The sequence below is a fragment of the Dipteris shenzhenensis genome, chromosome 11 (assembly GCF_047967505.1).
Source record: "Dipteris shenzhenensis isolate YYH24624 ecotype China chromosome 11, Dip_SZ_1.0, whole genome shotgun sequence".
Taxonomy (NCBI): domain Eukaryota; kingdom Viridiplantae; phylum Streptophyta; class Polypodiopsida; order Gleicheniales; family Dipteridaceae; genus Dipteris; species Dipteris shenzhenensis.
Window position 1 is genome coordinate 49,591,339 of NC_141606.1, and position 25,333 is coordinate 49,616,671.

Consider the following 25,333-nt stretch of genomic DNA (forward strand, 5'->3'; position numbering starts at 1 on the left):
TCCTCCGCCGAAAGACAGCATATGGGAGGTAGTAGCCAGTATTACTGCGTGGAACATTTGGGTTGCTCGCTGCAGTCTGGAGATGAATGAGCATCCGGTTCCACCCTCGACTACCTTGGTCACCATCTGACAGGATATCATCTACACCCTCCGCTCCACCTGGGAGCGTGGGACCCCACGCTCTAGGACGACTGTCGTGATGCGTGCTTGATTCTGCAAGGCTTGGCTTGAAGGAGTTTTTTACATTTTCACTCCGCGAGGGATTCGCTGGTTGTATAGTCCCCCCACCTGGCTGTAAGGCTTGGCTTGAAGGAGTTTTTTACATTTTCACTCCGCGAGGGATTCGCTGGTTGTATAGTCCCCCCACCTGGCTGTTAGGCCCAATACCAGAGATCCCCCCTAGGCAACGAGCTGGGTTTCTCTGGAACAGACCAGTTTCTCTTTCAGCCTTTTCCCAGTTTTTTCCATACTCAGCACCTGCACCTGCAGGGCTGCTGTTTTGTATGAAGTCTTTCAAGCATTAAAAGAAGGTTCTTTTCTTTGACCCCAAAAAAAAAAGGTCCCAAATCAGGCCCGAAATCCTCCTGCAAAACCCTGAAAACAGTCCGAAAACGGTCGCCTAGCAAACAGCTGTTTTCAGCAGATGTGTACAGAGCTTCAGCCCCAAGAGCTTGCACAAATGCTTCCAAAAGCAGCTCCAAAACAGACACCTACTAGGCAACTTCAAAACAGAGCCTTTCCAGCCCTTCCTGCAAACCCTGACTACTCAGAATGGCGTACAGGAGGTACACCTGTCAGAACACAATCCAGAGTGCCTTGGATTCGCCCATCAAATAGGCACTGCCACACAGCCTGCACTTGGAAATGTGCTGACAGTGACTCGAAATTCAAATTTTCTCCTCCAAAACATGTCAACTAAGGGCAGAACAAGTACAACAGGGGTCAAGAACCTCCAAATGCTGGTTGGTTGAGTTTAAAATAGTAGCAGCAGATCGAGATCAGAGATTTCTCTTCCAAAAAATGGTCGCCCAGGTTCTAAATAGAAGTAGCACTGCTCTATAAGTGGCGCCCAGCTCCGGAACACTGTAAAAGGTGGAGTGTAATTAAAAAACGGGCTGGACAGCAAAGGTTTTCGTGATAAAATCACAGTTCTTCATGACAAAAGTGAGCCAATGAAACCTCTCATTTTCTCTCCCTCTCTCCCTCTCTCAACAGACAGCTAGGGCCCAGGACAACATGTCGGGCTGGACCCCCCCAAAGGTATTTTATTTCTTGAGAGAAAGTGAATACACAGTTCAGCGTAGAGCTGCTCATACATAATCCAAATGTGAATGAAATTACATGAGCTCTTAGGCTCTCTTTCTTGGCAACAAGCCACTAGTCAATTTCTACATTACTTTCCTAATTACATGCCCTAAGGACAACTCTAGAGTCTTCGAAGCACTTGGTCACGCGAACCGCCTCCTAGACTCTTGTTAGGCTCAATTGCGCTTAGGAAAATCACTCTTCCTAGTACCTGCAACAATTAATTAAAGCGCACCACCATGGCACCCATTAATTGTTAACACACTGTGGACTAATTCTAGTCACGGTGGGCCTCCCCACTGAACACATGTGCACACATAACAAATATAAAATATATATATTTATTCTCTGGTTGACCCAAGTCAACGCTCTTGATCATAATTAAGGGGCTTTGACCAAGGGTCGAGGCACCTTAATTATAGTCAAGTCTCTCCAACCGAAGTTGGCACATCTTGGTTAACCGTAGTTAACCCTCTTGGCGCATGCCAAGTCTCGTTGACCGAAGTCAACACTCTCTGACCGTAGTCAGCTCTGTAGTTCTCTTGTTAGGCTCCATTGCGCTTAGGAAAATCACTCTTCCTAGTACCTGCAACAATTAATTCAAGCGCACCACCTTGGCACCCATTAATTGTTAACACACTGTGGACTAATTCTAGTGACGGTGGGCCTCCCCGCTGAACACATGTGCACACATTACAAATATAAAAAATATATATTTATTCTCTGGTTGACCAAAGTCAACGCTCTTGATCATAATTAAGGGGCTTTGACCAAGGGTCGAGGCACCTTAATTATAGTCAAGTCTCTCCAACCGAAGTTGGCACAACTCTCCAACCGAAGTTGGCACATCTTGGTTAACCGTAGTTAACCCTCTTGGCGCATGCCAAATCTCGTTGACTGAAGTCAACACTCTCTGACCGTAGTCAGCTCTGTAGTTCTCTGGTTAACCGCAGTAACCCTCTTCGTAATAAACCAAGTCTCCCCGACCGAAGTCAGGTTTACTTGACCAGAGTCAAGTATCTTTGACCATTAAAAAAAACTCTTTTGACCATAATTAACCCAGATGGAAAACTCTTTAATTATGATCAAATAAATGGTCAACTATACTTTGACTTAGGATATTTACATTGTGGTGACATCCCCTCGGCTTCTATTCAGTTGACCTCAACTGAAAAGCTTCCTTGTAAACATCCAAAAGCTGTGGACGATCGGACAACATGTCTTCATCCATCCACTTGGCATCCAATGCCGTATAATTCTTTAATTTTACAAGATATCTGTAAAACTCTTTGCCCTGAGGGCCTTTGCGTACAGTATAGTACACAATCTACTCTGGCTGAAGGACCTCCTCCAGCTCATCCACTTCTAGTGGATCCTCTGATACTGGCTCTGTAGGCTCTGGCCCCTGGAATTTCTTTAGAAGACTCACATGGAATGCATTGTGAATCCTCCAATGCTCTGGCAATGCTAACCTGTATGCGACCTCATTTATTCTTTCTGTAACCCTGAAAGGGCCATAGTACCTGGGAGATAACTTTGCATACACTTTCTCTTTGCCTTTAAACTTACGAAGCCTAGCTTTCTCGAACTTCAAAAGTACCCAATCCCCTTTCTTAAGATCTAACTGTCTCCTATGCTTATCTGCAGCTCTTTTATGTTTCTCTTGAGACCTTTCGATTGCTGTCCGGACTTGGCTATAAGCTGTTTGGAGGTCTCTCACAAACTGATCAGCTGCAAATATTTCATCCTTGGTCTTCATGATAGGTGGCAAAATCACCTTCCCATAAATGACCTCAAAGGTTTTCCCTATAGAGCTGTGTACTGTATTATTGTAAGCAAACTCTATTAATGGTAGGTACTTTTCCCAGTCTGAACCTTGGTCACCCACGTAGCATTTCAGCATATCCAATGCTGTAGAATTTGCTACTTCACTTTGACCATCTATCTGGGGATGGAAAGAAAAAGAAAAATTCAGATTCGTCCCCATATTATCAAATAAAGCTCTCCAAAATAGACTCGTCATTTTGGGATCTCGATCACTAACAATGGACTTAGGCATACCATGGTGATTAAAGATCTGTGCCATGAAAAGCTTAGCCATATGACCTGCCTTTATGGTTTTGCGAACCGGAATGAAATGAGCTTGCTTGCTGAATCTATCAATGATAGTCCAAATCCCATCATTCCTTGACTTTGATCTTGGCAAATCAAAAATGAAGTCCATTGTAATACTTTCCCACGGTGCCCGAGACACGGGAAGAGGCATAAGTAGGCCAGGTGCCTTCCGTCTATCATACTTCACTTTCTGGCACGTAAGGCATTCAGTAACAAACTGATGTATATCTTTTCGCATTCCTGGCCAAAAGAAATACCTCTCTAGTGCTAGAGTTGTTGCTGTAATTCCTCTATGTCCAGCATAAGGAGGTGCATGGCATTCCTCCAAAATCTTTTTTCTCATCTCTTGGGTGATGCATAGGCAGTCATCTTTCATTAGATACCCGTCTTTCAGGGAATTGTGACTGGTGGACGGCCCCTCTTGCATTTGCTGTAAAATCTCGCCAAAGTCTGCATCATTAGCATATTGCTCCCTCATGCCTTCCAAGTCCTGATGATAAGCAAGAAAATATCTCAAACTTTGGTGATCTGTTTTAACGGTAAAATCTGCACCCAAAAGATAGCGCTTCCATGTGTTCATAGCATGAACTAACAGCCAACAATTCTTTTTCATAGATTCCCAGATATCTTTCAGCATCACGCAATCTTCGGCTCTCATATGCTACTACATGTCCATTCTGATGTAATGCAGCCCCAACACACTCTCCACAAGCATCACAATCAACATCAAAGGTTGATAAGTTCTAGGACTACAAGAATAGGCTCTGCAGCAACTTCTCCTTGAGTGTATTGAATGCTTTCTTTTGTGATATTCCCCATGTGAAGGCTGCATTTTTCTTAGTAAGGTCATGTAATGGAGCCGCGATATCAGCAAAATGCCTGATGAATCTCTTGTAATAGGAGCAAAGTCCCAAAAAACTACGGACTTCATGCAGCCCAACACACTCTCCACAAGCATCGCAATCAACATCAAAAGGTTGATAAGTTCCAAGACTACAAGAATAGGCTCTGCAGTCAACTTCTCCTTGAGTGTATTGAATGCTTTCTTTTGTGATATTCCCCATGTGAAGGCTGCATTTTTCTTAGTAAGGTCATGTAATGGAGCCGCGATATCAGCAAAATGCCTGATGAATCTCCTGTAATAGGAGCAAAGTCCCAAAAAACTACGGACTTCATGCACAGTTTTCAACTCAAGCCATTCTTGGATGGCTCGGATTTTTGCAAGATCCATCTGTATCCCATTCTTGGATATTATATGCCCCAGATAATGGATCTCTTCCAAAAAGAATTCACTTTTCTTGCTATTGGCAAAAAGCTGATGATTTCGAAGTTCTTGAAATACCAAAGCAAGATGTTCCCTGTGCTCTTCTTCTGTCTTTGAAAAGACTAGGATATCATTAAAGAAAGTACCCGTGAAATGCCTGTACTTTCGGAAGATGCGATCCATCATTCTATTGAATGTGGCTGGAGCATTTGTCAACCCAAAAGGCATCACTAAGTATTCATACAACCCGAATGTAGTGCGAAAAGCTGTCTTATGCACATCTTGTGATTGTATCATGACTTGATGATAGCCATTCTTCAAGTCTATCCTGCTGAAAACTATTGCTCCTTTGAGCTGGTCAAGCACGTCATCTGTGCGTGGTATCGGAAATCTATTTTTGATGGTCATCTTATTCAATGCACGATAATCAATGCACATTCGAAAAGAACCATCTTTCTTCTGTACTAGAAGTACTCGTGAGCAAAAAGGAGACGAGCTGGGCTGAATCAACCCTTTGGACAACAAGTCCTGCACCTAAGCCATAATCTCCTCTTTCTAAGTCGCACTGACTCTATAAGGTGGTCTATTTGGTGGCTCACTACCAGGCATTAACTCTATCTAATAATCTTCTAGTCTCTCTGGGGGTAATTCCCTTGACAAAGCATCGGAAAAGCAATCTTTAAAGTTTACAAGAAACTGAAATTTATCTTCGTTTGCATCATTTATTTCAGCATGCATATCATTCTCTTTTTCTTTCACAAAAACCATGTACGCGGAAATTGCAGGCTTTATTGCTTTACCACATGTAACATCAGATACAATGGGGATAGTCTCCCTTTATTCCTCGCAACTAAACGCTGGTTTTTCTTTCTTTCTTTCTTTCTTTCTGCCTAAGCTCTTCAGTTTTTATCCCTAATCTCAGGGCTAAATCTTCAGATATGAAATTGTCTGTAGACCCTGGATCAAACAGATCTTGTGAATCCCACTGAGCCATTTTCTTCAACTCGTCTAAGATCTACGAGTTTCTCACACACACTGCGTATGCAACTGATGCACGCAACCTTTGCTTTTCAAAGAGAAAAATTACCTCAACAAGAGGGGTCTTGCATTCACAATCTATGCCAGTACTGGGCTGTCAACTCAAGGCATATACCCACAAGGTTGCCAAAGCATCAACGACTGTGTTGCCCCTTTCCTGGTTGCTGCAAAAAGCACTCAGAATTCCTGTGCACAAAGGCATGCATTTTCTCTTTTTCTGCAAATCTCTGATTTTCTCTGATTTCTGCTTTTTCTGACAGAAAATAATGTCTCTAACAAACAAAGAAAACTGTCAGTAATTCTGCTCTGTCATACTCTTTTTTTTTTTACAGTAACTGGATTTGTAACCGGCTAGTTACACTAACTGGACTGACCTTTTTTTTCTGGTCTGGTTAATTGAGCAGGCCAGTTAGTCTGTAACTGAGAGTAACTAAATACAGTTGAGTAGACCAAGCTTACACCACCCAGTTTGGTTTGGTTGGCCCACTTACTGAACCTCTAACTAGAGTCCAACTAACCAGGGTTAGTCTAGCCACTAGTTTGCCATCTCAGCAGTCCAGCTGGCTGCCACATCAGCAGCTGACTTGTCTGCCATGTGTCAGTGCCATGTCAGCTTCCTGTCAGCCCTGCCACGTGTCCTGCCTACTGGACTGCCACGTGTCACACAAGCATGCACCGCCACGTCATCTGCTGCGCTGGGTGTGCAACATCACACGTCAGCGCCTGAGCTGGGCGCCTCCCCAAATCTTCACGTGCCTTCACAAAGATTTTTTGACGGCAAAACCTTCCGTTAGTACTCAGCGTCACCAGCCCGGCCAACCATGGGGTCATCTTCTCCAACCATACACGCCTTCCATCACTTACACCAACAAATGACGAAAGCAACCAGAGTCAAGTATCTTTGACCGTAGTCAATTCTTTAACCATTAAAAAAAACTCTTTTGACCATAATTAACCCAAATGGAAAACTCTTTAATTATGATCAAATAAATGGTCAACTGTACTTTGACTTAGGATATTTACATTGTGGTGACAGCCAAAGTGGGCTCCAAGCTTAGAATGGGACGGGGAGGGGCTGAAGAGAAATGGTGCAACCTGCTCTAATACCAAATGTGAGGATTGGAGAAGGTGCAGAGTGCGGAAACGTAAAACTCAGTTGCAAGAATAACAAGAGGGCTGGCTATCAATGTGATAAAACCCTAAAACCCTAGGGCGAGCCTTAAAACTCACTCAAACTACTGGCAGCCTGCTTGCTGCCCACATGGCAGCTCCATTCCATCCCCTAGATGTGCCCATGCGGCATCTATGACATATGCCCACATGACACATTCCGCATCCATCATGACATAGGTGTCGAGCCACTTTGTCCTCCTCATTTGGGTCATATCCATTACTTCCTACTATACCCCATCCCCTTGACCATTATGCATTTTCTTATCATTACAAACAAATGCTATCCTAAATATCCACCTCTAGCCTATTCTCAACATTATGACACCGATTATGTCCATCCATAAATTACAATGCAAGCCATATCATGGCAATCATTATTCATGTTTATATCAACCATGTAGAAATCCCCAAATGTGCAAAGCCGAAGCTAAATAAAACCTGCACGGAACTCTTCAGCAAAAGTAGGTTGCCTGATGTCTTCATACTTTTGTGTTGGTTTGAGGTTTCTTGCATCAAAATCTATATGGAAGAGATAAGGAGACATATCTATGAACATTGTTGCATTTCTAATTGGATTAAATAAGATGCTTTACGCAAACTAGGGGAAAAGCGATCTAACTAAGCAATGGCAATTGAGTAGAAGACACATTTATGCACTCTATGCAAGCAATCCGTAAACTATCTCATGAGAAACAAGATTTTTAAGAAGCCTTTAAAAAGTAGCAGCAAAATCATAATAAAAATACTAATAGCAATTCATTTTTAATTTCCTCTAGTCAATTCACTCCTCATTAGAAACAAGATTTTTAAAACGTAAGCCTAACTCAAGCGAAACAACTAGCAGCATAATAATATTTAACATCAAATATATGATAAATATGTTTCAACTATCATCGTTGTCGTGCACGCATGTGTGTGTACTTCACTGACACCTTAACATACTAAGCCTGGTTTCATTTTGCTGCCATGCATGCTCTCCTCCTCTCTTATTGACACATAATCCAAGAACATGCTCATCCTCGAATAGTGATGTTTGAATCTTGGTAACCATGAACCCCACTAGCAAGGGCTACTATGACCCTAACAATGTTAGCACCCCACAGTAGGTGTAGACCATAGTGAAAACATATGCTCTAACACTTGATATCCACACACAACACATACTTGAGCATCCATCTATTGTCTTACAAGACAAAAACCAAACAAAACTGTACAAAAGCTTATGAAGAGATTCATTACGCACTTTTCTCTCTTTCTAAAGACCTTGGCTCGTTTAGAATCTAAACCTCAACAATGCAAATGAGAACAACAACTAGATCACTCATGCATTTAAAAAACCACCCGAACGGCGAATCGGAATTAACCTAGAATTTCAAAAAAAGAGGAAGATGTATACATTGCCCAATTGTTGCGTTTGAAGACTTTCGAGAATACCCTAAACTCATGCAATGCCTCATGCTTTCAGGATCCATGCCCCCTCCATCATCTGCAAACCACGATTTGTGAGCCATAAACAACTCCTACCATAAAAGCAACATTTTTTGACTTGTAAGCTACAAAGTTCACATAAGATCTATGAAGATTGTGATATCATCCAAACAAGATGAAAGTGTACCTTGAACAAGTAATGCAGGACTGTTGTCAAGAGGATTTGTCACCTTATCCACGCTCACAAAAGTGGCCCCGTTTAAAACCTTCAAGATAGGAAGCCATGAGAATACAATCATGCTTAAGTTAAAATTGATGCTTGAACGACAATCATGCCCAAATACAATGCCGTGTTGGCAGCTATGTTAATACTGTGTAATATAAAATCGCACCTCATCAATAGCATTGTCAAGCAGCTCCGCTATTGCTGTCAAGGAAATAAGAAGCAGAAAATGTATCAATCTCTCTCTCTCTCTCTCTCTCTCTCTCTCTCTCTCTCTCTCAGGAAGAGGATTCTACGACAATCCTATAAGCTGAAGGGGACAAAGATATGGATTGCTGAGGAGCTTACAAGAACCCAACTGAAGGACAAAGCTCTCTCTCTCTCTCTCCCCCCCCGCGCTACCCTATGCTACCCCCCCGCTCAGCCCTCCGCCACCCAACTGAAGGACAAAGCTACCGAGCTTGCTAAGGTTCGGGCAGCCAGGGAAGCAGGAAAATGGGCCGTCTATCGTGACGGTCTTGCAGTGATTAGAAAATTTAAGACAAAACCTAAAGACCCTCAGTCTTAAACTGACGTAATGGCCACCCCATAGCCTAGTACCTAGTTTTATGTTCTATGTTTTTAGGTTCTATGTGTTTTTGTTTTTTGGAGGAACCTAATGATACTCCCAGGGAGGTTGCCTATGGCCCTCTCTATACTGATGTATAAGCAGGTCTCTTTTGTCCCATAGACCTTTTAGGTCTCCAGTGGACATTAATAAACTTTCTTTCTCTCTCTCTCTCTCTCTCTCTCTCTCTCTCTCTCTCTCTCTCTCTCCCCCCCCCCGCGCTACCCTATGCTACCCCCCCGCTCAGCCCTCTGCTACCCCCCGCTCAGCCCTCCGCTACCCCCCCGCCAGCCTCGCTCAGCCCCCCCGCTACCCCCCTGCTCAGCTCTCTGATACCCCCCCGCTCAGCCCTCCGCTACCCCCCCGCTCAGCCCCCCCGCTACTCCGCCGCCACCCTCGCTGCTCCCTCGCGACCCCTTTTCTACCCCTCCGCCACCCTCGCTCAGCCCCCCCGCTACTCCTCCGCCACCCTCACTGCTCCCTCGCGACCCCTTTGCTACCCCTCCGCCATGACCCCGCTACCCCTCCGCCACCCTCGCTGCTCCCTTGCCACCCTCTGCTCAGCCCCCCCGCTACTCCGCCGCCACCCTCGCTGCTCCCTCGCGACCCCTTTTCTACCCCTCCGCCCAGCCCCCGCTACCCCTGCGCCACCCTCGCTCAGCGCCCCCGCTACTCCTCCACCACCCTCACTGCTCCCTCGCGACCCCTTTGCTACCCCTCCGCCATGCCCCCGCTACCCCTCCGCCACCCTCACTGCTCCCTCGCCACCCTCTGCTACCCCCTTGCCACCCGTGCTGCTACCTCACCACCCCTTCGTTACTCCTCTGCCCCCCCCCCTCCCTTTTTTTTTTTTTGGGCCCCCCGCTTGCAGCTCCGACCTCCTGCAATCCCTTCTTTGCCCGCTGTTGCCTCCCCCATAATGAAGGGAACAGGGGGATGAGGACAGGAGACTAGGCAGGAGACCCTTCGGTCCAGATTTACATACGCGTGGAGATGGGCAAGGGGAACGGTGACAAGGGGAAAACACAAAAGCAACTCAGTCTGGAGGACTTCAACAAACGCAGCAACCGGAGTGGTTTGACAGTGGACAGCACCGTGGCCCAGAAGAAAGGGGCCCACTCAAAGCCCATGCCACTCACCACATCCTCGACCTCTATGGTTACCACCACTATTTCACCACCATCATCCACCTCATCATCTACGCCACCTCTCTCCTCCCCCTCTCCTGCATCATCATCACAGGTCTCCTCTCCAGTAGCCTCACCACTGCCCCCACCCGCCACAGCTCCACAGTACTTTCCCCTCGTATCACCTCTACCTCTCAGTCAGCCACCCTTCATCACCTCGTCCGGCCTCGCTACTCCTACATACCACTCCCCCTCCCAGATCATGCTGTCCCCATCCTCAGTACAACCTCAGCAGTCCACCTTCATTCCAACCCCTCTCGAGATCCAATTCCCCTCTGAACCAAGACATCTTAGGCCCCCACCAGATCCGGCACTCCCTTCTTTGCCCGCTGTTGCCTCCTCGATAATGAAGGGAACAGGGGGATGAGGACAGGAGACTAGGCGGGAGACCCTTCGGTCCAGATTTACATACGCGTGGAGATGGGCAAGGAGAACGGTGACAAGGGGAAAACACAAAAGCAACTTAGTCTGGAGGACTTCAACAAACGCAGCAACCGGAGTGGTTTGACAGTGGACAGCACCGTGGCCCAGAAGAAAGGGGCCCACCCAAAGCCCATCCCACTCACCACATCCTCGACCTCTATGGTCACCACCACTATTTCACCAACATCATCCGCCTCATCATCTACGCCACCTCTCTCCTCCCCCTCTCCTGCATCACCATCATAGGTCTCCTCTCCAGTAGCCTCACCACTGCCCCCACCGGCCACAGCTCCACAGTACTTTCCCCTCGTATCACCTCTACCTCTCAGTCAACCACCCTTCATCACCTCGTCCGGCCTCGCTACTCCTACATACCACTCCCCCGCCCAGATCATGCTGTCCCCATCCTCAGTACAACCTCAGCAGTCCACCTTCATTCCAACCCCTCTTAAGATCCAGTTCCCACCTGAACCAGGACATCTTAGGCCCCCACCAGATGCTTGGGACTCCCTATTGGCTGAGATACACAGCATCCGGGCCCGTCAAGCAGAGCTGACACATTACACTCAGGAGCAGGTCCGATACACCCAAGAGCAAACCCGCATTATACACGAGCAGGGCACCCTTATCCAAGGGCTCAGACACGACATCACAACTTCGAGAGGAGCTCGAGACCCTCAGAGCAGCGCCTGGAGGGTCTCGAGCCAGCGCACTACCTCCACCGGCCACAGCTCCACAGTACTTTCCCCTCGTATCACCTCTACCTCTCAATCAGCCACCCTTCATCACCTCGTCCGGCCTCGCTACTCCTACATACCACTCCCCCGCCCAGATCATGCTGTCCCCATCCTCAGTACAGCCTCAGCAGTCCACCTTCATTCCAACCCCTCTCAAGATCCAATTCCCACCTGAACCAAGACATCTTAGGCCCCCACCAGATGCTTGGGACTCTCTATTGGCTGAGATACACAGCATCCGGGCCCATCAAGCAAAGCTGACACATTACACTCAGGAGCAGGTCCGATACACCCAAGAGTAGACCCACATTATACACGAGAAGGGCACCCTTATCCAAGGGCTCAGACACGACATCACAACTTCGAGAGGAGCTCGAGACCCTCAGAGCAGCGCCTGAAGGGACCCCAGTCACAGAGATGGAGGCACAGATAGCCACGATACAGTCGGCTATAGCAGAGACGACTAGATGGGTGGACGTGGCGAAACGGGAGCCCGCAAAGGCAACCGTTTCAGCAGCCATACAAGAGCAGAGGTAGAGGGCTTCGAAGGCCCTCAACATCCGGATACGAGATAGCACCAACACCATTACGACGCCCATGGAGGAGGCGATCACCTTTGTGACCACCGACCATGGCATAGAGGGAGCATGGCGTGTTGGGAGAGACCCCAACCGAGAGCAACCCCTAGTCATTCACTTCAGAGATTCACATGCTCGACTAGCGACACTCCAATGCCGAGCTGCTCTACGAAAGCATCCCACCCTGTCCATGGACGAGGATTTGACACCACTACAGATTGAGGAGCGACGAGTTCTTTTGCAGCAGCGAGATGTTGCCCGCAAGGAGGGAAAATGGGCCGTAGTCCGAGATGGTAGGTTGTTGACCGGCACCCGTCGGGCTCTCACCCGTACCCCCTAGGGGGACAGGGCCTATGAGACTCAGGTTTCCGAGACCCTAGCCTGCACCATTTGGAGGTACCTTATGGTCAGACCCAGGGAACTTCTTGGAGTCTTATACAGGACGAGACATAGTCTTTTCCACGGAGACACACCAAAGCCCAGAGCGTCCACTACCGATAGTCAGTGGCTACGCATGGGAGTCAACCTTCAAGGAGGAGTCCGAGGATCGGGCGAGGTCGCAGTATTGTACAGGTCTTCCCTCGCTAGAACCATCTCCATTGAGAGGAAGGACGCAAACTCCCGATTCGTGTGGATCCGGATCCGACGCACAGACACCCGTGACCTTTTCATAGCAATATGCTACTTCCCGCCAGACACATCCCACTTTGCCAAAGTGGCACGAGAGGAAAAATGGGCCGTAGTCCGAGATGGTAGGTTGTTGACCGGCACCCGTCGGGCTCTCACCCGGTACGTACCCCCTAGGGGGACAGGGCCTATGAGACTCAGGTTTCCGAGACCCTAGCCTGCACCATTTGGAGGTACCTTATGGTCAGACCCAGGGAACTTCTTGGAGTCTTATACAAGACGAGACATAGTCTTTTCCACGGAGACACACCAAAGCCCAGAGCGTCCACTACCGATAGTCAGTGGCTACACATGGGAGTCAACCTTCAAGGAGGAGTCCGAGGATCGGGCGAGGTCGCAGTATTGTACAGGTCTTCCCTCGCTAGAACCATCTCCATTGAGAGGAAGGACGCAAACTCCCGATTCATGTGGATCCGGATCCGACGCACAGACACCCGTGACCTTTTCATAGCAATATGCTACTTCCCGCCAGACACATCCCACTTTGCCAAAGTGGCACGAGAGGAGGGTGAGACATCGCCATATGCACCCTTACATCAGGATATCCCAGACCTTTCAGCCCACGGGGAAGTTCTCCTTGTTAGGGACTTCAACGCCAAGACAAGCACGCGCCAGGCACCACTCCTGGACTTCCACGAAGACTCTATCATGCTACCAGACTCTATCCGGATCCGACGCACAGACACCCGTGACCTTTTCATAGCAATATGCTACTTCCCGCCAGACACATCCCACTTTGCCAAAGTGGCACGAGAGGAGGGTGAGACATCGCCATATGCACCCTTACATCAGGATATCCCAGACCTTTCAGCCCACGGGGAAGTTCTCCTTGTTAGGGACTTCAACGCCAAGACAAGCACGCGCCAGGCACCACTCCTGGACTTCCACGAAGACTCTATCATGCTACCAGACAAGGACCTAGACGGAGCAGGTATGACCAGGACCTCATCGAGCAGGTATGACCAGGACCTCACCACCCAACCATGACATCTACGGGATGTGATCCCAAATCAGTAGATGTCCCCTCCGAACCACGAGCTGAGCTACTGGCACGAACTCCCAGTCAGATCCAAACCAGCCTGGTGTCCCATACCACCAGGTGGCACTGTGAAGCCCTGGATCTGCCACTGGGCCTTGGGCTACGCTAAGATGCAGGCGCGCGTCCGCGACTCAATCCAGGAACAGACCTGGCACCTGGGAACGAAACTTGCTCCCAACTGCACACTGAGAACCCCCTGGGCCCCTTTTATAGACTTGGGCCCCAGCGCCAAAAATAGCGAAGACCTATAAATAGTCGGTCCCCTTGCCACTCAACCCGAGAATCAAGCCTGCCTAGCTCCTAGCCTCCCCAGGCTACCTGAGCTAGTCTTGTGTACCCAGTACACGTCAGATACCAATCCGTGCACATGACATACTCCCCCTCCTCTAAGAACTCACTCCTGAGTTCGCTAAAAAACCCGAAAATGTTCTTTGGAGGTTTTGTAATGTCTCCCATGTTGCATCCTCCTCAACACGATCCTTCCACTTGATCTTGTATTCCGTGATAGATCAATTACGAATCTGTTTGTCACGAAATTCAAGAATACACTCAGGTTCGTGTGGAATAAAAGTCAAATCAGTAACTTCTATTATCTCGTGAGGAGAAACAAGTTGATCATCCGCACCCAAAACTTCTTTCAGTCTACTGACGTGAAAGACTGGATGGACTTTAACATCAGGAGGCAATTCTAGTTGATATGCAACTGGTCCAATTCTTTTAAAGACCTTGAATGGGCCACAGTATCTGGGGAATAATTTCGGAACCAAACCAGTACTTAGGCTCTTGGATTCCTTGGGAACTCGCAAATATACCATCGTTCCTTCAGAGAACTCTCTAGGTGAACGATGTCTATTAGCATAAAATCTGTCCCGATCTTGGGCACTTCTAATAGACTCTTTGGCAAACTGCAACATTTCCTGCATGTCTAGCAAGAAGTTCTTAGCAGCATCATTTTGAACTCCTTTTAATCCAACCATAACTGGTGACTTAGGTTGAAACCCGTACATAAGCATAAAAGGACTGTAACCAGTACTAGAATGCTTTGCACTGTTGTAAGCAAATTCAATCATAGGTAGATAATCTTCCCATGAAGACTGTCTCTTAGATACATATGCACGAAGCATGTCTTCAACCAACTGGTTAACCTTCTCTGTACTGCCATCGGATTGTGCATGATCCGAGGAACTCATACTTAGAGTAGTTTCTAACTTCTGAAAAACAAGTGTCCAAAAGTTACTTGTAAACTTTGAGTCCCTGTCACTAACTATGTCAGATGGCAAACCATACAGCTTAAACAAGTGGTCCACAAACTCGTGAGCCAGCTAAACAACTGAAATAGTTGTTCTAGTAGGCAAGAATCTAGCCATTTTTGTCAAACGGTCTACTATGACCCAAATGGAGTCATGACCCTTGCGCATTCGAGGCAAACCAGTAATAAAATCCATGGAAATACTTTCCCATTTATTACCTGGAATCTGTAATGGCTGTAATAAACCCGCGCTTCTAAGGCGTTCTGCCTTAGTAACCTGACAAACTCGGCAACCTACTACATAGTTCTCAATGAATGCACGCATCTTTGGCCAATAGAAGGTATGCTTCACAAGAGACAGAGTCCTATGTATACCCGGATGTCCAGCACTAGGATCATCATGACACTCCCAGAGAATCTTGGATTTAAGGTCCAAAACATCTGGCACACAAATCTTTTCATTCCGGAACAGCAAGCCGTTCCTAATCATCCACTGACCTCCCGCCGCCTGTACCGTAGGTGGCACAATCCCTGAGTCCTGGTCAACCATGGAGCTCCCATCCTGGACTCTCTGCCAATAAGAACTGAAATGGATATCAGTTGCGTATAGCCCTCTCAAGGATTGAAATAGGTCTGAGGATATTTCCGTAAATGACAAAGCATTTACAAACTTAACTCGACTTAAGGCATCCGCCACACTATTCAACGAATCCTTACGATAACGTATTTCAAAATCAAAATCTTGCATTAATTCTGCCCATCTAGCTTTTCTTCCCCTCAATTCTGATCCATCACACACATACTTAATTGACCGATGATCAGTTAATACAAGGAACTTTGAACCATACAAGTAGTGTCTCCAAACCTTAAGAGCATACACTACAGCATAAAGTTCCTTCTCGAGTGTGGGCCAACGATATTGAGTGTCGTCTAGCTTCTTACTCTCGAAAGCTACAGGTCTGCCCTCTTGGAATAAAGCTGCCCCAATCGCATAATCACTCGCATCGGCCTCTAAAACATAAGGCCAGGTAGGATCAGGTAATGCAAGAACGGGTGCTTCCTTGATGGAAAACTTCAAGGTTTCAAAAGCCTTGTTCATTGCATCATTCCAAGAGATCGGCTGGGTAGACCTACGTCCACGACCTTTCAATATGTTTGTCAAGGGTGCCATGATATGTGAATAATCACGCACAGACTTCCGAAGAAATACCGTAAATCCTAGGAAAGAACGAAGTTGTTTCACAGTCTGAGGGATAGGCCATTCTAAAACCTTCTGGATACGATCCTGATCAATGCTAATACCTTCAAAAGAAATCTTGTGTCCTAAGTAAATAATCTCCTTCATAAAGAAGTCACATTTACTCATCTTGGCATAGAGCTTATGATGTCTTAGAATAACTAAGACAATCCGGAGGTGTTCTATGTGATCCTCAAGCGTTCGACTATATATCAAGATGTCATCTAAGAATACTACAACAAATTTGCCCAGAAAATCCCTGAACAAATCGTTCATCATCTGCTGAAAAGTAGCAGGAGCATTGGTCAAACCAAAAGGTAATACAAGAAACTCGTAATGACCATACCTAGTTCGGAATGCGATCCTATCTATGTGTTTAGCATAGATACGGATTTGATGATAACCCGTACGCAAATCAATCTTAGTGAAATACTTCGCTCCGGCCAAACGGTCTATCAAATCATCGGAACGAGGTAGAGGGTATCGATTCTTAATTGTCACTTTATTTAATCGTTTATAATCTATACACATTCTCCAGGAAGAATCTTTCTTCTTTCTTAGGAGGACAGGTGCACCCCAAGGTGATTTACTTGGGCGGATATAGCCCATATTCAGTTAATCCTGTAGCTGGGTAGCTAACTCATCCTCCTCTACCTGGCTCATCCTATAAGGTGGTACTTCGCTCCGGCCAAACGGTCTATCAAATCATCGGAACGAGGTAGAGGGTATCGATTCTTAATTGTCACTTTATTTAATCGTTTATAATCTATACACATTCTCCAGGAAGAATCTTTCTTCTTTCTTAGGAGGACAGGTGCACCCCAAGGTGATTTACTTGGGCGGATATAGCCCATATTCAGTTAATCCTGTAGCTGGGTAGCTAACTCATCCTCCTCTACCTGGCTCATCCTATAAGGTGGTACTTCGCTCCGGCCAAACGGTCTATCAAATCATCGGAACGAGGTAGAGGGTATCGATTCTTAATTGTCACTTTATTTAATCGTTTATAATCTATACACATTCTCCAGGAAGAATCTTTCTTCTTTCTTAGGAGGACAGGTGCACCCCAAGGTGATTTACTTGGGCGGATATAGCCCATATTCAGTTAATCCTGTAGCTGGGTAGCTAACTCATCCTCCTCTACCTGGCTCATCCTATAAGGTGGTACACTGATAGGAACGAGGTAGAGGGTATCGATTCTTAATTGTCACTTTATTTAATCGTTTATAATCTATACACATTCTCCAGGAAGAATCTTTCTTCTTTCTTAGGAGGACAGGTGCACCCCAAGGTGATTTACTTAGGCGGATATAGCCCATATTCAGGTAATCCTGTAGCTGGGTAGCTAACTCATCCTCCTCTACCTGGCTCATCCTATAAGATGGTACACTGATAGGTTGAGCCCGTGGGACTAAGTCTATGCGATGATCTACTGCCCGTTCTGGAGGTAAACCTTCCGGTAGTTGAGCAGGGAATACATCCTTAAAACTATCTAACAACATTCTCAATTCACGGTATTCAAACACACTTAAATCATTTTTGTTTATTACAGAGACAACAAATGAAGAAAGCGGAATCAAAACACACTAATAGACATCATAATGAGAAGTGTTTAATATATTCCGAAGCTGCATCGCAGATACAATAGGTCCCTGAGAAGAGGGAATTTCATCACACTGAATACAAAATTGGGTGTCCTTATCTACAAAAGAAAGTGTATGCTCCGTCCATCCAATCTGAATATTGTGGGTTTTAAACCACTCTATTCCGATCAACAAGTCTACATGCTCCAGGTGCATAACATAACATGTGAGAGCCCCTGTGTAGGCTTGAATCCGGATGGGAAGCGCTTCAACCTTGCGATCCCAAAACTGCTTCCCAGCTGGAAGCTGCACCTCATAGGTGTGATCGCTAGGTACTGTGGACAGCCCATCATGGGAACCAAACAACGAAGTATTGAAAGTACAATTACAAGAAAGTGGGCAGGTAATGACATTTACAGAAATACCTGTCATCGAGACTTGGTTCGCTCCCTTGGCTTTGGTACCTGTACCCGCCTGGAGCTTCGGTCCAAGCACCAACTTTTGATTCTTGCGCTTTGGACACTCATTCTTGGTGTGGCCCCGCTCCTCGCAATAGAAGCAACTTCCTTTCTTGAGCTTCAATGTGCGAAGGAAACGGGCTCGACCATTCTTTGCTTGAGTCAAGTTTTTCTTGGAGGAACCAAACAACGAAGTATTGAAAGTACAATTACAAGAAAGTGGGCAGGTAATGACATTTACAGAAATACCTGTCATCGAGACTTGGTTCGCTCCCTTGGCTTTGGTACCTGTACCCGCCTGGAGCTTCGGTCCAAGCACCAACTTTTGATTCTTGCGCTTTGGACACTCATTCTTGGTGTGGCCCCGCTCCTCGCAATAGAAGCAACTTCCTTTCTTGAGCTTCAATGTGCGAAGGAAACGGGCTCGACCATTCTTTGCTTGAGTCAAGTTTTTCTTGGAGGCGTTGTCCGTAGACTTCGTCTCCCCGTACCAGTCGTACGCTGAAAGAACTTGCGTTTGTCAGAAACTGTAGTTGCTTTGGCACTGGCCATGGTATCATCATGAATGCGCGCATAATTCATGGCCTCTTGCAACGTTGTGCATTTGTTGTTCTTTATTTGCAACTTGTATGAATCTGGCAAACCATCCACGAAGAAACCTAACAAGGTCACTGGATCCATCTTTGTGACTCTGGTTTGCAGATCCCGAAATCTTTGAAGATAAACTTCAAAGGACAAGTTTAGCTTTGACATATCGAGGGCTTTAAGCTTGCCAACGATATCATAATCGTCCTCCTTCTTCAGGAACTCCTTCCTGAAGACCCCTTCAAAATCTGTCCATGTATCTGGCTTAGGCTGGAGTTCCTTCCACCATAGCAACGCTTTACCTGACATGAAACCGGCTGCAAGCTGGATTTTCTTCTCATCTGGGTATGGGTGGAACTGAAAGTGTACCTGCCACTTGTGTAACCAAGTGTCAACTACCTCCTTCGTTCGAGACTTTTGATCTCCCAGAAAAGGGTCTGGAGTTATGTTCGGGCCTAGCACTGAAGCCATGGCATCCACATGCGTGAGTGCATGCACAGTGCTACCCAGAAGGGTGAGAGTCGCTTGAATCCCTTGGAGTTGCTGTGTCAACCCCGTTTGATTTGCATTAACCTGCTCGAATTTTCCATCCAGAGCAGTGGTGAATTCACTGAAGGCCTTTTTCGTAATCAGGTCATCATAAAGACCCTGATCCTCCTCTCCCACAGGAGTGTAATCCAAATCCTGCTCTCCCATGGTGAACTCGGGATTTGTAGAATCAGGCATAACTGAAATCTGATTTGAATATAAACTGAGAGAAATAACTGACTGAATCGAAGCGGAAAGGAGAATGGACCAGAGGAAAACCGTCCCAAGAGATGCTGACGGAAGGAGATACTGAAAACTGGCGAACCGGAGGCGCAATAATCCTGGAGTCTGGCTGAACTCAATGCCGGCTGCAGCGTACGGAATTCTGCAGCAATCCGTACCGTACGGTACCCTCTTGCTGATCGTGCAAGTGACGCAGCTGTACGGATGGCTGACGTGGCTGTACGGCTGCTGACGCGATCCGTACGGATGCTGACGCAGTCCGTACGGTCGATGACGTAAGCGTACGGCGGCTGACACAAGCAGTACGGTGGCTGACGCATGCAGTACGGTGATGTCGCAGGCTGTACGGCTGATGACGCAGGCTGTACGGCTGATGATGCAGCTGTACGGCCGCCTGGCGCAGGCTGTCCCGCAACTTGATGGCGCAGTCACTTCGTAGGACAGAGAGGGCTCTTTGCAAGGCTATGGCTGGGGCTGGAACCCTGCCCAACTATATAGGGAACAGGGCAGCCTAATTAGGAAGCCCTACTTCCAAAAAAGGCTCACCCTCCCAGCTTTGGAGGGGGGTGCTTTTTCGGAAAAAGCAACACCTCTCGCAGGGTAGCCGCACCCTGTTCCAGAGAGGGCTCTTTGCAAGGCTATGGCTGGGGCTGGAACCCTGCCCAACTATATAGGTAACAGGGCAGCCTAATTAGGAAGCCCTACTTCCAAAAAAGGCTCACCCTCCCAGCTTTGGAGGGGGGTGCTTTTTCGGAAAAAGCAACACCTCTCGCAGGGCAGCCGCACCCTGTTCCAGCTCCTTGCGCCTCTCCCTGCCCTAGCCGAAAATCGTACCAGCCATGGCGCACAATCACAGCCTCCACCGCAGCCCCGTCAGTCACTTCGCCTCTCTTTCCTTCTTCTCTGCTCTCTCCCAGCTGTGTTTCCCTTTCTCTCAGCACCCTTCAGGAATTTCGAAACTCTCTCCTTCTTCCTCCTACCTTTTCCCTACATCTTGACCACCCCTGATAACCCAGGAACCAAGCAGAATTTGCAGCAGCAAATTTCGAATTTTAGGGCATACCTGGAGGATGAAATCGTCAAAAATTCTCGCATCAGAAATTCCTACCTCAGAAGCTGGCTCTGATACCAACTGACACATCCCCGCACTCCTGAAACCTCTGATCTGCAAAACAAACACACACACCACGTGAGAACTGAGCAGGCTGCTCACCACCCAACCATGACATCTACGGGATGTGATCCCGAATCAGGAGATGTCCCCTCTGAGCCACGAGCTGAGCTACTGGCACGAACTCCCAATCAGATCCAAACCAGCCTGGTGTCCCATACCACCAGGTGGCGCTGTGAAGCCCTGGATCTGCCACTGGGCCTTGGGCTACGCTAAGATGCAGGCGCGCGTCCGCGACTCAATCCAGGAACAGACCTGGCACCTGGGAACGAAACTTGCTCCCAACTGCACACTGAGAACCCCCTGGGCCCCTTTTATATAGACTTGGGCCCCAGCGCCAAAAATAGCGAAGACCTATAAATACTCCGTACCCTTGCCACTCAACCCGAGAATCAAGCCTGCCTAGCTCCTAGCCTCCCCACGCTACCTGAGCTAGTCTTGTGTACCCAGTACACGTCAGATACCAATCCGTGCACATGACACTCCACGAGACTGCCCTCCAAATCTTTCCCCACACCACACGGTCCACTAGACTACCACCTCTTGGTTCTATACCCTGATCTGGGAAAGATACATGATCTCATCATCTACAACGGGCTTGACCTATGGCCCTCCTCAAATGGTTTTACTTGCTTCCCACACGGGGGGGGGGGGCCTCCTCAAATGGTTTTACTTGCTTCCCACACGGGGGGGGGCACTCATGTATCACCAATTTCACCGTAGCACCACTCCCTCCAAGAGCTGATCACACATACCTATTCTTCACTATCGCCACCCCACGCTTAGCCACACCACATAGGAAGCACGACACCTACCACGACATACACTTTGATCACAACCTCTCACCGGCCTACTCTGGACGCCTAAACAGACTCCTAACCTACATCGATCACATACCACTCATAGAGGACCGTGCTGCCCTGATTAGTCGCACACTCCACGAGGCTGCCCTCCAAATCTTTCCCCACACCACACGGTCCACTAGACTACCACCTCTTGGTTCTATACCCTGCAACAACTCGTACGATGCGGAGTGCAAGACCGTGTTGCCCTGATTAGTCGCACTAGACTACCACCTCTTGGTTCTATACCCTGCAACAACTCGTACGATGCGGAGTGCAAGACCGTGCTGCCCTGATTAGTCGCACACTCCACGAGGCTGCCCTCCAAATCTTTCCCCACACCACACGGTCCACTAGACCACCACCTCTTGGTTTTGTACCCTGCAACAACTAGTACGATGCGGAGTGCAAGGCTTATCGCCGACAGCTCCGACTTGAAACCAGATGTCACCTCTCGAACACACCGGAGTCCGGACACAGTACGCAAGTACCGACGTCTCGTACGTCGGAAGAAGTAGGCATTTCTTCGTCGAAATGAAGAGGAGCTACTAAACATCTTGTACAGCAACAGCTCTAAGGATTTTTGGCGGAGATTCCTTGAGCATAGGTCTCCATCACCCCTCACCGACACAAGAGTCTAGCACACGTATGCACACCATCTTTATGATGTCCCACACCAGCCCACTCCAGATCTCATACACACCTCGCCCCACCACTTGCACGTTGTTCACCAGAGGGGGAGTCAAGGACGCGACATTGAAACTGCACAATGGCCGAGCTAAGGATCACGAGGGGCTATGCATTGAGTTTATCGCGTATGGGATCGACACGTTAGCCCCGATCCTAGCAAAGCTATTCAATGACGCTGTTTGCCTTGGCTTCCCCCGCACTTGGACACTCAACACCATCACCCCCATCCAAACGGCAAGGGATCCCATGGATCCGAGTAACTACAGGACTATCATGATTGGACATGTGATGTCCAAGATCTATCCAGCTGTATTAGATGTGTCGGTCAACCTGTTCACAGAGATGAGAGGGCTCAAAGCAGAGGGTCAAGCCGGTTTCAGGCGAGACCATGGGACTATGGATCACATACTCACACTCAGGAGTGTCATTGAGGAGGCCAGATCACGGAAGGAGATGGTCTATTGCAACTTTGTGGATTTCTGCAAAGCCTTTGACACAGTACCTCGAGCTCGTCTCATCACATGCCTACAGACACTGGGATTTGATCAAGAGATCATCTGGGCAATCATGGCACTTTATGAGAGAGTCTCAGGCCGAGTTCGGACAAGCGCAGGTTGGACACATGAGATCTTGAGTACCATAGGGATCAAACAGGGTTGTCCCTTATCACCAACCCTGTTTGGCCTCTACATCGATGAGCTTGAGACTTTCGGGGACGTTCGGAGGGACCGGTTGCTCACTTGCCGAGATCATCATCAGGATTCTTCTTTATGCAAATGACGTTGCTCTCTTGTCGTCCACACCCGAGGGGCTCTAGCGACACCTGGATGCACTGCAGGCTTTTTGTTTATCCCATGATTTGGAGGTCAACCTTGGCAAGACCAAGGTCATGATCTTTAACACCTCTCGAGCAAACATGCAACGGAAGCAGTTCACTTTTGGTGGGTCACCAGTTGAGATCGTATCCTCATACACTTACTTGGGAGTCATCTTCTCCGGCCCGATTTTCACGATGAGACTAGCGATGCAGGCCAAACCGAGTAGGGGATACGCCTCACTGGCTCAGCTATGGCCTCTACATCGATGAGCTTGAGACTTTCATGGGGGCGTTCGAAGGGACCGGTTGCTCACTTGCCGGGATCATCATCACGATTCTTCTTTATGCAGATGACGTGGCACTCTTGTCGTCCACACCCGAGGGGCTCCAGCAACACCTCGATGCACTGCAGGCTTTTTGTTTATCCCATGATTTGGAGGTCAACCTTGGCAAGACCAAGGTCATGATCTTTAACACCTCTCGAGCAAACATGCAACGGAAGCAGTTCACTTTTGGTGGGTCACCAGTTGAGATCGTATCCTCATACACTTACTTGGGGGTCATTTTCTCTGGCCCGATTTTCACGATGAGACCAGTGATGCAGGCCAAACTGAGTAGGGGATATGCCTCACTGGCTCCGCTAGAGAGACAATGCTTCCACTCCCACTTCCAGGACCCTCAAACTAAGGCTCTTCTCTTCGACTCCTTGGTTCGACCAGCCGGTATGTATGGCAGCCCTTGTTGGGTGCCTGACATGTCAGAGATAGAGTGGACATGGGTGGAGCGCATGCAGATCCTCATGCTCTCACAGATGATTCGGGGGAAACCGTCCATACCACATCACATCATTCAGGCCGAGTTTGGTGCTTCTCCACCCCAGCTAGATGCAGCCTTTCAGACCATCACATATCTACATCGGGCTAGATCATATGGGGACTGCACATCATGGAGACAGAGGTTGCCATGGTTGGCTCTCGATTCCTCCATGAGGTTGGCAGCAGAGGGAGATGAGCTATGCTGGTATGCACGGACTCACAGATGGTTTGTGAGACTAGGGTTTCACATCGATAGGATACCTCCTTTCAATACAGTTTAGATGCCCCTCCGATACTCCCACCCACCATCCCGATCGGGCCACCCACCAACCAAGTCATTCGAGAGGATCTCCTGCAACTACACACCTTTAGGACCTGGTTGGAGCCGAGGGAGCTTCCAGTGAAGCTGAGTTTCTACAGAGATTACTGTCTTCGTATTTTGGAGGAGGGATTCATCACACCACTGGGGTACACTCAGCTTCATATGCCTCACTCACTACGAATCTCCATCGGACAGTTTCGGGTATCATCACACCGCCTCCACATAGAGAGCGGCAGAGCAGAGGGGATTCCTAGAGAGCATCGCTTATGCATATTGTGCGACCGTCAGGACGTTGAGTCGGAGGAGCATTTTATTTTCAGGTGCCCAGTGTACTACGAGATCCGAGGTCGCTACCACTGTCTCTTCAGAGACGGCTCCGGGCTCCTTTCCAGATTCCTCGCCTACCCAGATCAGAGATGCCTCGCGGCCTTCATTCACGAGGGGGTCCGACACAAAGAGTACTTACTCAGGCGACGAGGCTTGGCCACATCATCAGACACCTCTCAGAGCAAGATCACAGAGTTCTTCCCATCGAGTGACATTGATCGTCCAGTCTCTAGCCGCAAACGTGATAGAGACCCTGACCCGACGACCGCAACACGACACACGAGACATCGAGGGGACACACAGATCACTCTAGGGGACCTCCTGTCATTGTCTAGACCCGGGATACGTCCCACGAGAGTCACGGTGGCTCTGGTCTTGCGTCGAGCCTCATCCAGGAGACCAAGACACACGGCACCCCTAGACGAGCACCAACGTCCCATCACCGACTATGCACTAGCTAGGGCGACATGACATACGGGATTCTGCTCCACTCCAGTCTTTTTCTTTTCATTGTTACACTCATATGTATTTGATTATGTATGATCAGACTTAGGATTCAGCACGGGTGATGATGCTCGTTTCAGTAGCTCCACCCTTACTGTGATTTGTATCAGGTTTTCTTCCAGTCTCATAGACCCATCGGTCTTCCGAAGACTCTAGTA

The 25,333-nt window shown here is 48.0% G+C and overlaps 1 protein-coding gene across 7 annotated transcripts in view; it reads right to left on the minus strand.

Annotated features, from left to right (window-relative positions):
- The window catches only part of LOC147897124 (protein MICRORCHIDIA 6-like), an 84,595-nt gene that overhangs the window by 42,338 nt on the left and 16,924 nt on the right, over positions 1-25,333 (minus strand). For all 7 annotated transcript variants that reach the window (XM_087381069.1, XM_087381065.1, XM_087381066.1 and 4 more), the window contains exons 4-6: positions 8,716-8,750; positions 8,511-8,589; positions 8,292-8,381 (exon numbers count right to left, since the gene is read on the minus strand). In XM_087381069.1, coding sequence (XP_087237195.1) covers positions 8,292-8,381; positions 8,511-8,589; positions 8,716-8,750 — 204 coding nt within the window. The remainder of the gene's footprint in view (positions 1-8,291; positions 8,382-8,510; positions 8,590-8,715; positions 8,751-25,333) is intronic.